The sequence below is a fragment of the Microtus pennsylvanicus genome, chromosome 5, assembly GCF_037038515.1.
Source record: "Microtus pennsylvanicus isolate mMicPen1 chromosome 5, mMicPen1.hap1, whole genome shotgun sequence".
Classification (NCBI taxonomy): domain Eukaryota; kingdom Metazoa; phylum Chordata; class Mammalia; order Rodentia; family Cricetidae; genus Microtus; species Microtus pennsylvanicus.
In genome coordinates, this window is record NC_134583.1 from 116,046,667 (window position 1) to 116,064,503 (window position 17,837).

General features: G+C 44.9%; 1 protein-coding gene across 8 annotated transcripts in view; it reads right to left on the reverse strand.

The window, feature by feature from the left end:
* Window positions 1–258: 258 nt before the first annotated feature.
* Window positions 259–17,837, reverse strand: part of Cpeb3 (cytoplasmic polyadenylation element binding protein 3) — a 184,680-nt gene continuing 167,101 nt past the window's right edge. For all 8 annotated transcript variants that reach the window (XM_075973925.1, XM_075973926.1, XM_075973927.1 and 5 more), the window contains one exon: window positions 259–5,894. In XM_075973925.1, the coding sequence (XP_075830040.1) occupies window positions 5,667–5,894 (228 nt within the window). In that variant the 3' untranslated portion in view covers window positions 259–5,666. The remainder of the gene's footprint in view (window positions 5,895–17,837) is intronic.

A 17,837-nucleotide genomic window follows, 5' to 3' on the forward strand; every position in this document is an offset into this window, starting at 1 on the left:
CCAAGAGCGCAGAAAAGAAAACTCCTAAGCCCCCACATCTATCATCTGAGCCCACAAATACTTTCCTCTTTCAAGTTTACTTGTGCGTTTGAAAGTGTTGTGTTCGGGAAAGGGGAGCTTTGATGGAAGAGGGGAACTATTTGGAAGACTTGGGATTCTTGTTTTTTTAAAAAAAAACTACTGGAGCAAATCAGAATTTCCCGAGACGGAGCAAGCACACGGGGAGAGAGTCCGTAGCAAAGGATGACAAAGCGCCAGTGCTTCGTACAACTAGATTTAATAAGTTGTTATTACAGAAAAAAAGTCCAAACTACAAAGTTAAGCAGTTAAGCGACAGCTGCAAGAGTTCCACGCTCAGTCACAGTAGCGAATCCATACAAGCAGTGTTAATCCAAGCCCCAGGGCAGAGGAAGGGTTACCAGCGCAAACAATCCGAGAGAACAGGTAAGAAAGATACAGTACAGCTCAAATTAGTTGTTAGCTGAAAAACAAATACAGAGATCCTAGCTGTGAACACTCTAAAAGTCATGTCCATCATTTTGACAGCAAAAATACAAAAATGCCTAACACTTTGTACCCCAACAGCACTGTGTCCAGGAGCAGGCGTCCCCTGTGTTAGCACCCGAGCTCTCCACTGGACCCAGTGAGCTACTCTGATCACACAGTCAGATCCCTGGACTCGCGGTTCCCTCTTGACCCACTGTGGGGTCTTCTGTCAACAGCATCCGTTATCAAATACTCCGTGGTGGGAATGGAACACTGCGGCAGCTGAGTTGACGAGTTTGGTTATTAGAAAAGAAAAAAGAATGGTAGCAGACACGCTACGGCTAGCGGTAGAGGGGAGCAGCACAAAGAAGCCGGTTTTAACAAAAAGACACTTGGTTTTTTCACTACTCTGTGACTAACCTTTCATTCAAACCTTGCAAGCTGAGATGTCACAATACTCAAATATTTAGGTAGGAGCTTGACCCGGTTAAATGCCACTTTGTTGCTAATAGAAGAGAGAAAATGAAAACTAGCAGCTATTCGCTAATTCAAATGCAGTCCACTGCGTTAGCCCATGCCTCACTAACAAGCTATAAAACACAAGATATAGGCGGAAATCTAAGCATAATCTTTATACCACTAAACAAGAATTTTCCCAGTTTCTTCTGTTCCTAATCATTTATTTGTAGTTAATGTAAAATTCCAACCAATAGGACCCAATTTGAGTTAAAATTTTACATCACAACTTGATCTAATCTATATATTATTTACAAAACTGAATACATAGAGCGAACCCAAGAGCCAGCTCTGGACACATGCGGACCCCAGTTATTGATTAACCTCCTCTCCAACGCGACTAGAAGAGGCCACCAGCAGCTAGCAGAAATACGCCTTCTGTCTAGAGCAAGTCCCGGGACGTTCTGTTTACACAACACCAGCTGGGGCACTGAGCTGCCTCTGCGGGAACTGCAGATGCCTTGGCCACAGCTGCTTTCACAGTGCACTTCAGGGGCTGGGGCTGGGGCTGGGGCTGGGGCTGGGGCTGGGGCTGGGGGTGGGACTGGGGGCTGGAGAAGCAGCAGCAGGAAGGCAGACAGATCATGCGGAGTGGCCCAGTGTCACCACGAGAAAAGGTAAACAAGGGGCGCTAGAACAGGGACCAGACAAGGAGGGAGGAAGATGAAGCGTACACATATACAGTGGTGACATGGGGTGCAGTGTGCATCCCCAGGGCCTGCCGCCAGCCCTTCTAGGGACACACCGGGTGAGGCATTCAGGTCATGCAACATAGAAGGCCTTGTCTTCGCTCACTGGTCACCACTGTGCATGCATGTAAAAATCTGGGAGGGAAAGGCACCAGCTCACACATGGACATCAGTTGGTGGCAGACACACACACACACACACACACACACACACACACACACACACACACACACGGTGCACACATGAGGAGTTTTAGGGAAAGCACTGGGCACTGCTGGCCGAGCGTGGCTTCACACTCCATGCTATTTCAGGAGGGTGACTTCATTATCAGGTCACAGACTCTGCTGCATCTGGTGTTGTGTAAACCCACGGTGACATCCTCAGGACCTGTACCGTGACAGCCCTAGTCTCACACTAAAGCACTGTAAGAAAGGAAAAGGCTTGTCCAGATCCCGCACGTTCGGCTCATCCCGTCATTTTATTACCCAGTTGTCCGTTACAGTCCCCGTTGCTTTACAGAACCAACTCTTCCCGTCGTTGCCACTGCTGTAAACCACATCAGCGAGTTAGTACATAAAGCTTTGCATTTCAAAAAACTAGACACTTTAGTAACAATATTACAAAGGTTTTAGCTTCAAAAATAACTGAAAATGAAAAAAATAAACTTTTAAAGAATTAGCATCATAAAATTAATTTATTCCAAGTAAAAATACAAAATAATATTATGACGTTGACCAGATATGAAAGTCCCTCCCAGAAACAACTCTAGTAATGATTGAGAAAGCACTCCTTAAAGAAAATACGAAATAAAATGAAAAATATGTAAATATGTTTAATTTTTTCTTAGCAAAAAATCTTTCTAAAAATAACAATGAAAATTTGTCTCAGTACAAAGGCTACGTTACTATTGAAAAAATACCAGCATGAGGGAAAGGTACGTATTTGACAGTAGAAAATGAGTGTTCTGTGAGTCACAATGTCTAAAGTCTGCAATGAAAATAAATCTGCAATAAAGATTTATGCCTTTTTTCTTTTCTTTTTTTCTATTTTTATACAAACAGTACAAACAGTATTGCACGTAACAACAAAGAGTCGAGGTTAGTACAGCCTTCAAAAGTCCACTACTTCAAGTGTCCCAGCAAGGAAGGCCACGGCAGGGCCTGTGTTACCAGGGGCTTCCCAGTCAAGTTGCAGGGCAGAACACCTCTGTGTTTTAAAAAATAATTTTTTGAAGGACTCTCTCTTTTAATATAACATTAAGAACTTGGGGGGGGGGCACATTTATTTACAAAAACAAAAGGGAACATGTTATAATTTAATAAACTAAAAAAGTTCTCTTTAAAAAAATACAAACAGAAGAACTCTTTCACAATCCTGGTCAGCCGCACAATCAACACTTGATATAAATATACAAATCAAGGGAAAGTAGTTCCGTCACCTAAGTCACAACTCCCGGCAATAATGGAGTCTCTCTCACAAACTGGTCTCCCTCCGCGACAGACACTGTGGCCTCCGCGTTATTTACGCTGCCCAGTCTTCCAGCTTCTCTAGAGCTCAGGGTTGTTTTAGAACATGAAAGAGGGGAGCTTCTTCCAAACATCTGCATCTTTCACATAATTAGGTAGATTTCTGTAGGTTAGATATGATCTTTAATATTATAGTTATAAAGCTCTAACTTCTTCATTTTCAAAAAACACAAATAAGCATGAAAAAAATAAAGTTACCCATCTGTTAAATCATTTTCTTGCAGAATTAAATTAATATATATTTTCTGAATAAACTTACTTAGAAAATATCATTTTCTTTCCTATATTTCAAAATTGAGGTATTGCAAAAGATCAGGTCAGTCAGAAAGCATGCCTTTTCCTTAAAAACAAACAAACAAAAACCATCAGCCAACTCTTGAAAACGGTCTAGAATATAAAAAGTAGTAGTGCGTAACAAAATTTCCCATACAGATGAAAAAAAGTAAAACACAAACATAGAAAAAAAAGGAACAAAACAAAACGAAACCACATCTGGGCTGCAGAAAAGCAATTATTACCAAAAGGCCCAGAGAAAACCCCAAGGGGGAGGGCTCTAATAGGCATCTTTTAATTCAGTAAAAAACTATTTTTTTTTCTCCTCTTTTTGAAAACAAACTGTAGCCGGAGAGCCGGTATTCACAACTCAACACTGGAGAAACAAAAACCAAACTACAACAAAAACCAGGCAACACTAACTGTAAGACAGTACAGGAAATCACAGCACAAAAACACAGTGACTTAGATCTATTCTGCAGTGTGACACCCAGTCAGATTGTCCCCAGAATTCAGAACAAAGGAAGAAGGGATTAAAAGCTTTACAGTCTTGCGATCACCGCGTGTGTTTCTATTCCTCTCTGCAGCCCAGGAGCGATGCTAAAACAATGTCCACGGGAGGACAGCAGGGCGCCGGCCCAGCCAGGCTTTCCAGGGTGAATCCAGGGACCTGGTGGTTAGTGTCTCACACCAAAGGCCGCGTCTGCTCAGTCACTCACTCAGACAGACATTGCTTTAGCATCACCCTCACGTGGCTTCTGACAGCTTATTTCTAGATTCTGTGTCCATCCTTAGTGTTTGAGAGCGAGGACGAGCTCTTTGGCCTTCTGGACAAGATCTGAAGCTGTGGAAGTGGGGTGAGCATTACGAGGTCGTAACTCAGAGCTCAGGGGTTAATAATGTACCAGCTATGAATGGTCACGCCCACTAATGTCTGACACGGAGGCTTTCAACAGTTACATTTGATCACAGTTAGACATAATAATCACTTTACTATATAAAATAAATTGCACAAGATATAACAGCACCGCAGTACTTCATCTACCACCCACAGGTTTGCTGTAAGAGTATCCTACACCTAGGTGTTCTATTGGTTTGAGTAATGGTCGTCCTGCTATGGGCTCTTCCTGTCCACGGACACTCCACCCATTGAGGCATGCCTTCCTCCCACTGATTACCAATTCTTTTGAATGAAAAAAATCTTTAAAAAAATGAGTAGTTTATAGCTTATATAGATTCTTAATTTGTGCATTGTGGGAAGGTTTTATACTAGACATTGGATATAAAATTTATTGCATGCAGCAACCGCATTAAGTAAACATGCAGTCAGGAACGGCGGCCTCCGCTGGCTCTCTCTGGTCTCTTCTGATCTCCTCCGGCAGCTTGCTCTATCCCTAAACCATGAAAGTGTGTTGTTGGGTTCTTGTTTTTGTTTTTAATTGATACCTTAGCCTGAATAGAGTATTATGGTATCAACAATATCATTTTAATAGCAGCAAAAGCTATTGCAGCATAAATTTACATAACACTAAAACATCTAACCCAAATCCTCAGCAAAACAAAAACCAAACATGAAGGAAATGAAAGATCCAGCTTGTGAGGTATCCGTACATGTCAGAGTACAGAGCAGCTACAGGCTTATTTTCATGAAGGGCTAGCCTTGCTCTACGTGACCCCTCTACTGATTGCGGATCGTAAAGTGTTTGCTACGCCAGCCTCTACCTACACGTGGGACCTTTGGTAAGTCTCGTCCTAGGGGCGACTCTCTAAGTTTCTGAAAATAAGTGCATGCTCCAGTTCAGAACCAGTCAGAGCGACGACAACACAACATCAAACAAAGAGTCACAGACATCAACCTGACGGCCGCTGATGAGAATGGCAGTCTACGTACTGTGGAGGTGACAGATCAGGTGTAAGAAATCAAGGTACCAAGCAGACAAGTTGTGAGTCAAAGTGCAAATGGGTACCGTTACACACTCTGTGATTCTGCATTATACTGGACGCTGAGTTCAGTAATATGGACTGTAAATGATAATAATAAAAAGACCCATTTCTTCTTTAAAAATCGAGAACGAATGCACAGATTTCCAGAACACCGTGAGCCCTGAGGCAGTGCCCTCTCTTCCTCCTTGTGATCCTACTCCAGTACTTGTAGCTGGGTCTGCCTGGCCGGCGCTCAGCTCCAGCGGAACGGGACGTGCCGAGGGCGGTCGCCTCCCTCCTTCACCAGCGGTTTGTGGAACTCGCGGCCGGCTCGGGAGTGGATGCTGGCCCAGCAGTATTCACAGTAGTACTGTAGACAGGTGACATTGGCACAGAAGAAGGGGGCAAACTTCCCACCGCAGCGCGTGCCCTGGCACTCGTCACACATCTGGTCATCCAGCACGTACGGTTTCACTTCCACCTGGACCGGAGAGGAGAGACAGGAGACAGGGCTCAGCAAGGCCTCCTTAACCCGGCTTTGCAGCCGCAGCTGTGTGGGGTCTGCTCGGTTTTTCACCTCTCTGTGTGCGCTCCAGGCACTCTGATCTGTAGGCGCACAACCCCACAAAGAGCTGTGCAGCCATAACTCCTGAGGATGGACAGAGCTCAGTGCAGGACAAACATCATCCCAGGGGAAGGGATGCTTCAGAATAGCCTACAAGCCTGAGAAGGTAGGCCTGCACAAGGCCTGCCAGGGAGATCGTAGGTTCAAGGGAGGTTTGGGGCTTCTGTTGTGATAAAAGGCTTTTCTAACTGTCCCAGGGCTTTCCTGGACCCCAGGAACTGCAGGGGGATAAGGGAGGGGGCAGGGGACATGCTGAGGCTTTACAGGCCTTATCACCCTACTCTCTGCATCACTGGAAGCTGGAATAGAGGGAGCATTTAATAGACCAAGGGAAACCAAGCTACATGACATGAAAGCCTTTCAAAACCAGAGAAAACAACTGCTTGTCCGTGTTTCTCTTTCCCAGAGCCTAGAAAAAAGACTGGGTTGTTAATTTCTTTGTTTGGAACACCAGGAATAGGCACAAAGATGGGAAGTCTGATTGTGTCTCTCTGACACCAGTGGCGGAGCCATGCAGGGGAGAGCAACCCTGCAGCTGGAGCGTGGTCCTGCAAGGTGGGCCAACTGTCTGACGCCAGAGCCTCTAGCAGGGCACAAGCCAGGGGATCTCTCCAAGGGGGTGGCAGGTGGAAAGGGGGGCGGGGCCACGGAGGCTGCAGTCTAACCTCCCACTGTGAGCTCCTGTCCACAGGTGTGTATCTACTGGCCAGATAATGAGAAGACTCACACTCCGGGTCACCAAGGAGAAATGTCTTTACTGCTCCTCCCTCCACCCCCTTAAGCTGAGGACTGAACAAGTGGGATTCAAACAAATCCCTTCTATTAATCTCTGCATCATGAACTATTATGGCTCTGCAATCAAACCTGTCTGGGCTCACAGCAGGCCACAGAAACCTGTTCCTTCACTGCACAGCAGAAGAAAACCATGCATGCCCTGCTTGGTAAGAGTCCCTGCAAGCAGGTGAAGTCAGCACCCAGCGCGCTGCCCCGTGCACCTCAGGCACAGCTGCAGGTCCTATGGCTTCCTGAAGGCCAGGCATGAAACTCTGTGCTTGAATGTGCACCAGTGTCTGCTGTCTTCCTTGGTTTAGTGTCCCACATACAAGTGCCAGTTCAATACTCAGAGGTCCTTTCTTGCTCAGAAGGTTCTGTTCTGCCTACAGGGCTAAATTCAGCTGCCTGAGTAAAACAGCTGCTTCCTGTCTCCAATGGCTCCAATTCAAGCCAGTCTGCAGTTTGCCCGGACTCCCCCCACCCCACCAGTGATTTCCCAATGCAGACTCTAATTGCTCAAGCTTCCCCCTTCCCCATCTCCTTTTTTCTGATATACACTCTCACTTACATAGTCCAGGCTGACTTCACACTCAAGACTCCCCTATCTCAACCTCTTCCCACGTTGGTCTCTACTGGAACAGCTACTTCCCAGCTTAGAAGCCTTCTAACACTTGCTCTCAGCACACCTCATGACACCCAGCCCTGGCTGTCCTGGAACTCTCTCTGTAGAGCAGGCTGGCCTCGAACTTACAGAGACAGGTTATGAAATGCTTCTGACACCTCAACAGGAAGTCCTGGATCCACTAACTACCTGCTTATCCACTTCCTGGGATCATTCTACATTCCTTCTCTACACTAACTATTCTGGGTATTCCACACAGTGAATCACATACTAAGAGATCTGCTCCATCTGGCTTCCTTGACCTTCATGAGGTCTTGAGGTCACCCATGCTGCATGCCCAGGGCCTCGGGGTCCATCCCCAGTACCACATCATCTACACTGTAGCCTGGAGGATCACTTGTACACTTTCCCCTACATTTTGTTCACATGTCTGTTGATGACAATAGTCGTTTCCACAGTCTGCTGTGCCTGGCACTCTTGACATGTGCATGCATGTTCACTTCTGAGAGCAGATGTTTCTAGTTTCCAGGGTAGATACTTGGGGATGAACTTAGACAGCAATTTGATTTTAACGTAAAAATATTTACTTCTGTGTTATTTACAGGTATCTATGTAAGTCTTGGTAAACCTGGAAGCCAGCAAGTCCCAGACATCCTCCTGCTACAGCCCTTTTGGAGCTGGAATTATGTGCTCTGAACTGCCGAGCTGCCTCTCCAGCCATTCAGTGCTTCCGTTTCTGAGGAACTACTGAGTTCTTTTCCACAGCAGCTACAAACCACAGCACTCCAACCCACAAAGTAGCGGAGCACCAGCCTCTGTGTGCCATTTGTGGGGTTCTAACCGTCCTGGTGGGGAAGATGTGGCCCCACCATGGGTAAGATTGGCAGTTACTTAATAGCCAAGATATTTAGCTTCTTTTCACCTGCGTATTGTTGTCCATTTTCTTGTTTCTTTTTTTTTTTTTTTTTTGGTTTTTCGAGACAGGGTTTCTCTGTGGTTTTGGAGCCTGTCCTGGAACTAGCTCTTGTAGACCAGGCTGGTCTCGAACTCACAAGAGATCTGCCTGCCTCTGCCTCCCGAGTGCTGGGATTAAAGGCGTGCGCCACCACCACCCGGCTCATTTTCTTGTTTCTTAAGAAAGGATTTAGTGTGTGGCTTTGACCTCATGACCCAACTGTCTCAGGGTTCTTAGGGCTGTGAATAACAGGCATTCACGACCACCCCAGGTGTGGCCATAGATATGTCCTCTATAGAGAAAGGCTATTCAAATCTGCTCAGTTGAAGCGAGCTGTCTTTCTGTTGTTAAATTGAAGAATTCTTTAAATATTCCGGATTCAGCCTCCATGGTCTAGAATGGACAGCATCTTTTCAACCATGTAAATTGCCTTTTCACTTTTTGCAAAATGTCCTTTGGCACAGAAAAGTTAAGTCACTTGTGTGTTGCACATCTGAAAAGGACCCCAGCTGTCCAACTGGCTTCTAACTGGGCTCTGTGCCAGTTCTCTTTGTGAGGGATCTGCAGGATCAAGTTAGATCTTTGCAAGAGCCACCATAAAGACCCTCGCGCCAGCCACAGCTGGTGCCTTCTTCTCAGCTGTAGTAGTGCCCCCTTGGTCTAAATTTCCAGAGGACCGCCATTTCTCCTCTTGATGCTAAGACACCTGACTTATGATCTTTTAAAAAAGTAAATATTGCCGGGCGGTGGTGGCGCATGCCTTTAATCCCAGCACTTGGGAGGCAGAGACAGGCGGATCTCTGTGAGTTCGAGACCAGCCTGGTCTACAAGAGCTAGTTCCAGGACAGGCTCCAAAACCACAGAGAAACCCTGTCTTGAAAAACCAATAAAAAAAAAAAAGTAAATATTGTGCTGTGCCGGGTATGGCCACTTGTGTGCCCATAACCCCAGCATTTAGAAGATGGCAGCAGAAGATCAGGGGTTTGAGGTCATTCTGAGCTACAAAATTCCTGTCTCAAAACACACGCACACGCACTCCTTGTTAAAATGAAGTATGCTTTCTGTCCCCTCGGAATCAGGAGACATGAAGCCCCTGTCAGGTCAGATAATAAAGCACAACACAGTCCTCACTTTCTCTCCTGGAACTCGCTCTGTAGACCAGGCTGGACTCGAACTCACAGAGATCCACCTGCCTCTGCCTCCCAAGTGCTGGGATTAAAGGCAGGTGCCACCACCACCCACCCCAACTGCCCTTTTAAGTTTGTGAATTCTTGCCATTTTTATTTTTACTTAATTAATGCCAGTCAATAGTCTAAATAGAGCACCTGTTCACAAATAAGCATACAACTTTTGGACAACACTGAGCTCTGAGAGGCTTTCTTGAAGATGTCTCCTGACCTCCTTCCATCTGGGTGAGCAGAGCTGCCTGCCAAGCCTCTCTGGGCACCTGTATGAAGGTGCTGATCTGAAGAGCAAAGGTTTGCATGAAAGAGAAACCCTTCACGAAGGACACTGATGTCTAGGTTGTCCCATGCTACTGCAGGAGGGCAACTATTTTGTTCAAAGTGGATTTACCTATGTGACTAATGTTTCAGTGAGCATCACTGAACATAGAGGACAAGACACCACCCTTCTCTAAACTCATGCTGCTCTAAAATCACTTCTGAGGCTAGATCCGTGGCTCAGTCGATAAAACGAGTGCCTCACAATAGGGCCTGAGTGTGATTCCCAGCACCTAGGTGAGAACCAAGCAGTGGTCATCTCAACATGAAAGAAGGGACAGAGGCTTCCTAAGGCTTTGCTGCCTGTTAATCTAGCCAAATAATTAGTGAGGTTCAGGTTTAATGAGACACTCTGTCTCAAAAAACAAGGTGGAGAGTAACTAACACCCCAAAACCAACCTCTGGCCTTCACACACACACACACACACACACACACTACACACATGAACATGTATTCCCAAACAAGATAAAAATTAGTAAATTGAATTACTAACATAAACATTTCCTAAAGATATTCCCAAACTCTCTGTAGTTTCTGTCTTATTCCAGGACTTTCTGTATGATTGTCAGGTATTTTTAGGAAGCTATCCAAAAGAAATTCTACTTTTGTTGATAAAGAAATAAAACAAAAAGAAGCTGGTTTCTGTCAGCTACCATCAATTTAGCCATGACTCCGATGACAGCAGCATTGTAGGAGCCATGTTACAGGTCCATACTACCCCAAAAATCCAAATACTAAAGTCCTAGGCAGAGGTGAGCACACAACCAAGCTGACCCTCTACTTCTAGGAGATGCAAAGGAACAGGACATAAGAAAGACATTCAGAAATATTTAGATTCACAGTCACATGGGGTAACCAGGCCAAAGGACACGCAAAGTCTCTGTGGTGTAGTGACGATGTACTCCTACAGACAATGAGAGATGATGCAGAGCTTTAGTTAGGGGGCTGTCAGCTAATCTAGAGTTATACAGACAAAAAAGAATGTCAGACATCAACAAAATGATCTCAGTGCTTGCTAACATGTCTCCAACAGTCAAAATACAGAGCTCCCTCTCCCTAGTTAAGTGGAAAAACTGATCAAGTGACTCTTGGAGGTAGATCAGACACTAGGGAGCGCATGAGCAGGTGTAGAATTCTCTCTCTCTGGCCCAGGAGGTTTGTAGCAATGAGATGAGGTACTGGACAAGGTCAGCTGCATTGTGGCTTATGTCTACAAGTTCTATAAAGGGCAGCCAAAGACTGTATGCCCTTGATGTGAGCTACCACTCAAATAAGTCAATCAGATATCTAGCCATCCCAGGTGGCTGGACAGACGCCAATTAAAAGCAAAGACTACAGATGGTGGAACGCAAGTAGACGAGCTGGAGAAGAGGCCGAGGGAGACAGAACTAAACAGAAATGAATGTAAGCTTTGTCTCTGGTCGCAAAAGTTGGCAGCACAAAGACAAGGTGCAAGCCTTGTCGGGTAGATGTGGTCATGTTGGCATGCATTGGAAATAGGAGGAACCAACAAAAGGAAAAACCTAATTGTGAGATTTGTCAAAGATCTTAAGAAGGAAAGTGGGCCGGGAGCGGGTTCAGCTCAGTTGGCAAAGTACCTACTCCACAAGCATGAGAACTTGAGTTCAGATGCCCAGCGTTCACGTAAAAGTCAAGCATGTACCTGTAAGTCCAGTGCTGGCGGATGAACGCAAGTGGGTGGGAGAGGGGCTCTCAGGCCAGCCAGTGTAGCAGAAACAGTGAGCTCTAGGCTCAGTGAGGGGTCTGGCCTCAAAATGACATGGTGAAGAACAACAGAGAAAGGCACCTGAGGAAGAGCTAACGTGCATGCACAGGGCCGCTCACAGAGATGGGGAGAAGGAGAAAGCAATGATATGGAAACCATGGATGGGAACGGCCATGGCAAACCATTCAGAGCCCTCCTCATATATGAGAGGAAAGAGACAAAGGCAATACCACCTCTGTGCTTAAAGGAAACATGCCAAACAGAGGTTCCCCAAGAGAACTTAGATGTAAGTGATCGTCAAAGGAGTAGGTGCAAGGCGGGCTGGGGTCTGCCCCAACGGGAAACATAGCTCTGAAGTGGGGTCCTACGCTTGGCCTCAGGGGAAGGGCTCTCATAATCACACTGTAGGGGTAACTACTGGGTAGAAGAGTTAGTGGTATTCTTTGTCTCTCTGGAGGCTCAGAGATGAGGGACAGGAAGTGAGGGCCTGAGGCAAAGCTGCACTTTATCATTAGAGACAAGATTTTAACCAATGAAGGGCAAACTAGCTACACTCTTGGTTGGAACCATCCACCCCTTCCATTCTGAGCATCCTCCTTTTGGAAAGGACATTGTCAGAGGGGCCAGACTCACTGAGAGATCCTATGTGATGCTACCAAAGGAGATGACAGCTCTGTGTAGACCTGCAGCATGGCTTTAGATGATTATAGCACATTCAGGACTGAAATCAAAACTCTTAGAGGCAGGCAGATCTCTGTGAGTTTAAAGCCAGCCTGGCTAGCCAAGGCTATACACAGTGGGACCCTGTCTCAAAAGGAAGCACAGATTCTAGCATTAGGCCCCCAGAAGATAGTGTGAATGTAGACTTGACACACCAAATGTCTGTGTCAGAAATAGTCTTTCCAAAGCTCCAGGAATGAAATACAGTAGTGGAAGAGGTAGAGCTAATTTAGAAATTTTTAACTTGGATAGCTTCAGAACACATGTGGATGCTGCCAATGGGAGAGATGCAGAAAATCAGCTAATGATGACACAAACAAGCTGCCAACCCCAAATCTTTAATAGCTAAAGGCAAACACAACAGAACTGTCTAGACATAACCTAACCAGAGATCATGACCAAGACAGATATGACTCAACACTTCCTAGTCAAGATATCAGTTATGAGGATTGTGGATATGTGATGTAATCAAGACAAGTATTTCTAAAATGAGACATTAGAAATGCTTTCTCTGGCCAAAAGGAAGAAATCCCAAGTTTAAAAATAAGTTCCTGGGGATGAAGAGATGGCTCTGCAGTAAGAGCACTTGATGCGTTCCTAGAATCCACAGAAGATGGCTCACAGCCGTGGTGACTTCAGTTCCAGGGCTTCTGCCTGCCTCTTCTGGCATCTATGGGCACTAAGCTCATATGCATGTACCCACACACAAATACACATGCATGCCTGTAATTTAAAATAAAATGAAAGGAGCTCCTGGGGTTTGAGAAAATCTGAACAAATGTATCACTTCAAATGAGAACCACTTCTGGTGGCAGCTGGGACCTTACTGCTGTGACAGGATTCCATCTAGAATGGTACAGGTCACAGTTGGAACTCGCACCTGAGTTTGCCAAGCCTCTGAAAATCCATCTTTACCTAAGCCACAAAAGGAGACAAAGAGACTGGTGAACATGAATAGGAATGCATTTAAATACTCCGTGTGAGGGCTAGGAAAAGAGCAGGGTTTAATACCCGAAGGCCAAAATATTTGAAAAGTGTTCCAAAGTTAAGGATTTGGTATAAAGGCCCCTGTTTCCAGATTAGTCTTAGCGTGATTGGGGTATTCCATGAAAGGCCCTAGCTCACTTAGTAGGCCATTTCCTATCACCTAGAGAAACACGTCTTCTTGGGAAACTCACTTAGCGGGAATACCCAAAGCCTTTGACACAATGCACTCAACATTTTCTTGGCTTGAATCAGAGATTATATCCAGACCTAGAAAACCATAGCAACCTTATTAATATTCCCACTAACTACCATTCCCACCACAGTGCTAATGCAGGTTCCTCACCAGTAGGCTGTATTGGGAACAGCTAAATATAATGCTTAGTTTCAACTGTCTGGGAGCTGAAATCCTGCAGCTTACAAAGCAGATGGCAGATGCCTAGGAAATGAAAGGAACGATGCGCAAATAGATTTTTGCTAGCGGTAAAAACCACCCCCAACCTTCCAGATACAGCGAATTCACAGTTATTAACTTTAGAGATGCCCTGGGGTAGGCTGAAAAAAATCTATAGGGGGGTAGTTTGGATTTGATTTTCTTTTGCTTTATAAAGGATAATCCTTACCATTTTTCACATTCTGAAGTGCTAGGAGGTGAAAGGTTTAAAATGCCACGTCACCCCCATAGTTGGAAATGTATGCTTACACAGCAGAGCCCTGTGCAGACACCTCCACTATGTTTTATTGTGTGTGGAGATCTGGCCTTCAGATTGTCTTTTTAAAAAATATTACATTTTAAAAATTCACTTGTGTGTATCTGTGCTATGCCGTGCTCACAGAGGTCAGAAGACAACTGGTGGTAGCTGTCTCCTTCCACCACGTGGGTCCCAGGGATGGAACTCAGGGCGTTAAGCTTGGTGACAATCATGGCTCATGGAAGACAGAAAGGACAGCTAGCACATGGGAGAGTCCTCCAGCCTGGCGCTGCCATGCTGCTTGTGAATAGGATTGAGATGTGAACATAAATCAACCTTCAACCAAGGTTCAAGAACAAAAACTAGACCATGTGGAGGACAAAGACGAAGACATTTATTTGAAATCTGTGCTGAGCTAGATGACCTTAAGGTATCTAGGCACAGAGCACTCTGGCTGATCAACTCAGCCTGTTTCCTTCACCACGTAGGGGTTTCTACCAGCTCCTCCATGTAAGAACAAGTGCTCACCAGTCTGCTGACAGCACCTACCTGAAAGCTTGCAGATCCTGAGTGTTCTGCTAAAGGGAATAGTTAGAAAGATGACGAAGGGCTTTTTCTGACTAGTCATCGCAGGAGCCCCACTACACTCAAATGTGAGCCAGAAAGGAAGTTTGTTTTGATACTGCAGCTCACAGTGCTGTTGCCCAGGCTGCCCTCGAACTTGTGACTCTTCTGCCTCTGCCTCGGAGTAGCTGGAATGATAAGGCCTGCACTACTATGCACAGAAGAACATGGTAATCGTGCTCAAACAGGGGATTCATACTAAAAAGAACCACAAGTCCTAAGACCCAGAAAAACAGGTGAGGAGAAGCCAAAGTCCAGAACTAGCAGAGAGAGCCTTGACAGGAAAGGTCCCAGGCCATTCTAAAATCTCACTTGACTATACAAATTCCCTTTAGAAAGATGTTCTAATCAAAGGCTGTGAGGGTCCCGGTTTTTCAAAAGGAGCCCAGATTACAATAGCTCCTTGGTTTGGGGTGCTGATTCCTCCCCAAAAGGCCCAATTAGACACAGTTATAGTGATGAGATACAGGCTGGGGGACAGGAGCCCAGACCAAGGATCCCAGCAGAAATCATCCAGAACAAGTCCCCAGAACCCTCCCACCTTTGCTATTGGGTCGTTTTGTATATTCCCACTGTGACTGCTCAGGGACAAGCTGTAATACCAATACTTTACTTAGTACAGCTGCTGGGTCATCTTAATCTTCAAGTAGATAAAAACACAATGCCTTTTAGTCTTCAGCAAATTCAGTATGTTTCCAGTAAAGATGGAGAAGTAAAAAAGATTAAATACATGAACTACTTAAGGCTCTTGCAAAGAAAGGGGCAATAGATGGCGTCCCATGAAATGAAAAGGGAGTTATTTTGAAGAGCAAGAAAGCAAACCTTATGTGCTATTACAATGTTCTTTAAACCAAAGTGTTTAAAAAGTCCCAGTGTGGTTAACTGAAACTCAGTCTCTCTAGCCCTCAATAGTAAGCTAAAGTAATAAAGGAAGTATTACTTGTCAATGGTACTCTAAATTTTATTTCTTACGTAAGGCATTTTAGGGAGTATGTGAACGGAATGCAAAGAGTTCTGGGCTTGATCCCCAGCACAGACACCAACTGTGGTGGCACATGCCTGTAATCTCAACAAGGAGGCAGAGGCAGGAAGGATGAGGAGTTCAAGATCAGCTTTGGCTAGCAAACAAGACTGAGGCTAGCCTGGGATATATGAGATCCTCTACCAATCAAGATTGAGGCTAGCCTGGAATACATGAGATCCTCCAGGTCTCAAAAAGAATAGAGACAGAGGGACTGGGATGAACAAGGAAGAGAGACAGACATAAGAGGGGGTAACAAAGGTGAGGCAACCACAATACATTATATACACATGGACTAGAGAGGTACTGAGGGGTTAACAATGTTTAGTCTGCTTCTATAGGACCCAGGTAGGACAGTTACACATGCCCAGCACCCATGTAAGGCAGCTCACATTACATACATATATGAAATATTAAGGGACAAATTCATGAAGAATAATATGGAGTCATTTTAGATACTTTAAAAAAGAAAGTATCTGATAATCTCAAGTAACCAAAGAAAAGAAATAAATTTTAGGGCTGGGGATGCAGCTCAGTAGTGAAATACTTGCCTGGCATGCAAGAGGCCCTACGTTTGATCAATAATACCACAAAGCCATAAATACTAAAGGATTATCAACTACAACTCTAGTGCCCTGCCATCATCACAGACACACCCAGGATCCCTGTCTTTCCCAAACCATCTGTGCTAGAAAGGACACGGCAGGTGACGCACACTTAGAAAAAAAAGGATTATGGGAGGAAAAGTAACTGTGTTATTAAACTGTGTGACTCTTTTGTGTAATTTGAACATGGGAGGAAGAAAAAAGTTGAAAATACAGTATTTTTCCTGGAACATTATTCTCCATATATGACATATCTTAGAAGAGTTCTATGATAAAAAAAATCGTGGATATGTATGAAAATGTCACAATGAAATGATTACATGTTGTATGCTAATTTAATGTTTTTTTTTTTTTTGGTTTTTTTCGAGACAGGGTTTCTCTGTGGCTTTGGAGCCTGTCCTGGAACTAGCTCTGTAGACCAGGCTGGTCTCGAACTCACAGAGATCCGCCTACCTCTGCCTCCCGAGTGCTGCAATGTTTTTTTTTTTAAAGATTTATTTATTATGTATACACTGTTCTGCTTGCAAGCCAGAAGAGGGCACCAGATCTCATTACAGATGGTTGTGAGCCACCATGTGGTTGCTGGGAATAAACTCAGGACCTCTGGAAGAGCAGTCAAGTGCTCTTAACCTCTGAGCCATCTTTCCAGCCCCTAATTTAATGTTTTAATTTATACTAGGAAACTTACTTTTGTGAAGACTTGCCTCTGTTTGTATCCTTACAATGAAGGTTAGCATGTAAAAGATCCTAATATGTTCTAGATAAACTATATCCCTAACCTTTGTGTGTTTTTTTTTTTTTTTTTGATTTTTTGAGACAGGGTTTCTCTGTAGCTTTTGGTTCCTGTCCTGGAACTAGCTCTTGTAGACCAGGCTGGCCTCAAACTCACAGAGATCCGCCTGCCTCTGCCTCCCGAGTGCTGGGATTAAAGGCGTGCGCCACCACCGCCCGGCTTTATCCCTAACCTTTGAACAACCATTTTCAAACTTTTTTTTTTTTTAGCTACAGAAGCAGATTTTTAGGCATAAGATAAGTTTTAAACAAATCCCCAGAGACTCATGTTTCCTGGAGCACACTTTAGGAATTGGCAGGTTAAAGGAACGAATCATAGTAATATCCCTGGGTAGGACAGACTTGCCTTTCCAGAGTCCTCCTCCTGCTTCAAAACCAAATATCAACAAATGCACCCCTTGCCTGAAATAGATGATTACCTTATCACCCACAAGTCTAACTTTAATGAACAACTCCCAAAAGATCTCAAACACCAACCAGAGTCTCAGAATCAGTGTGTTATCAGTGCTGTGACACACTGATTCTGCTTTGTGGTTTCAAAACTCTCTTTCCCCTTCCTCTTACACACACACACACACACACACACACACACACACACACACACACTGGGGTTGGTGGGGGAGATTATTGTTCTTCTAAGATATAGTAAGAGCTGTGGTGTTAGCTCAGTGGATAGAGCTCGGGTTGAACAACTGTGAGGACTGGAGTCTGGATCCCACAAAGCCACGCACAAGCTGGGCAGGTATGGCAACTGCCTGTGATCCCAGCATTCCGGGGCAGA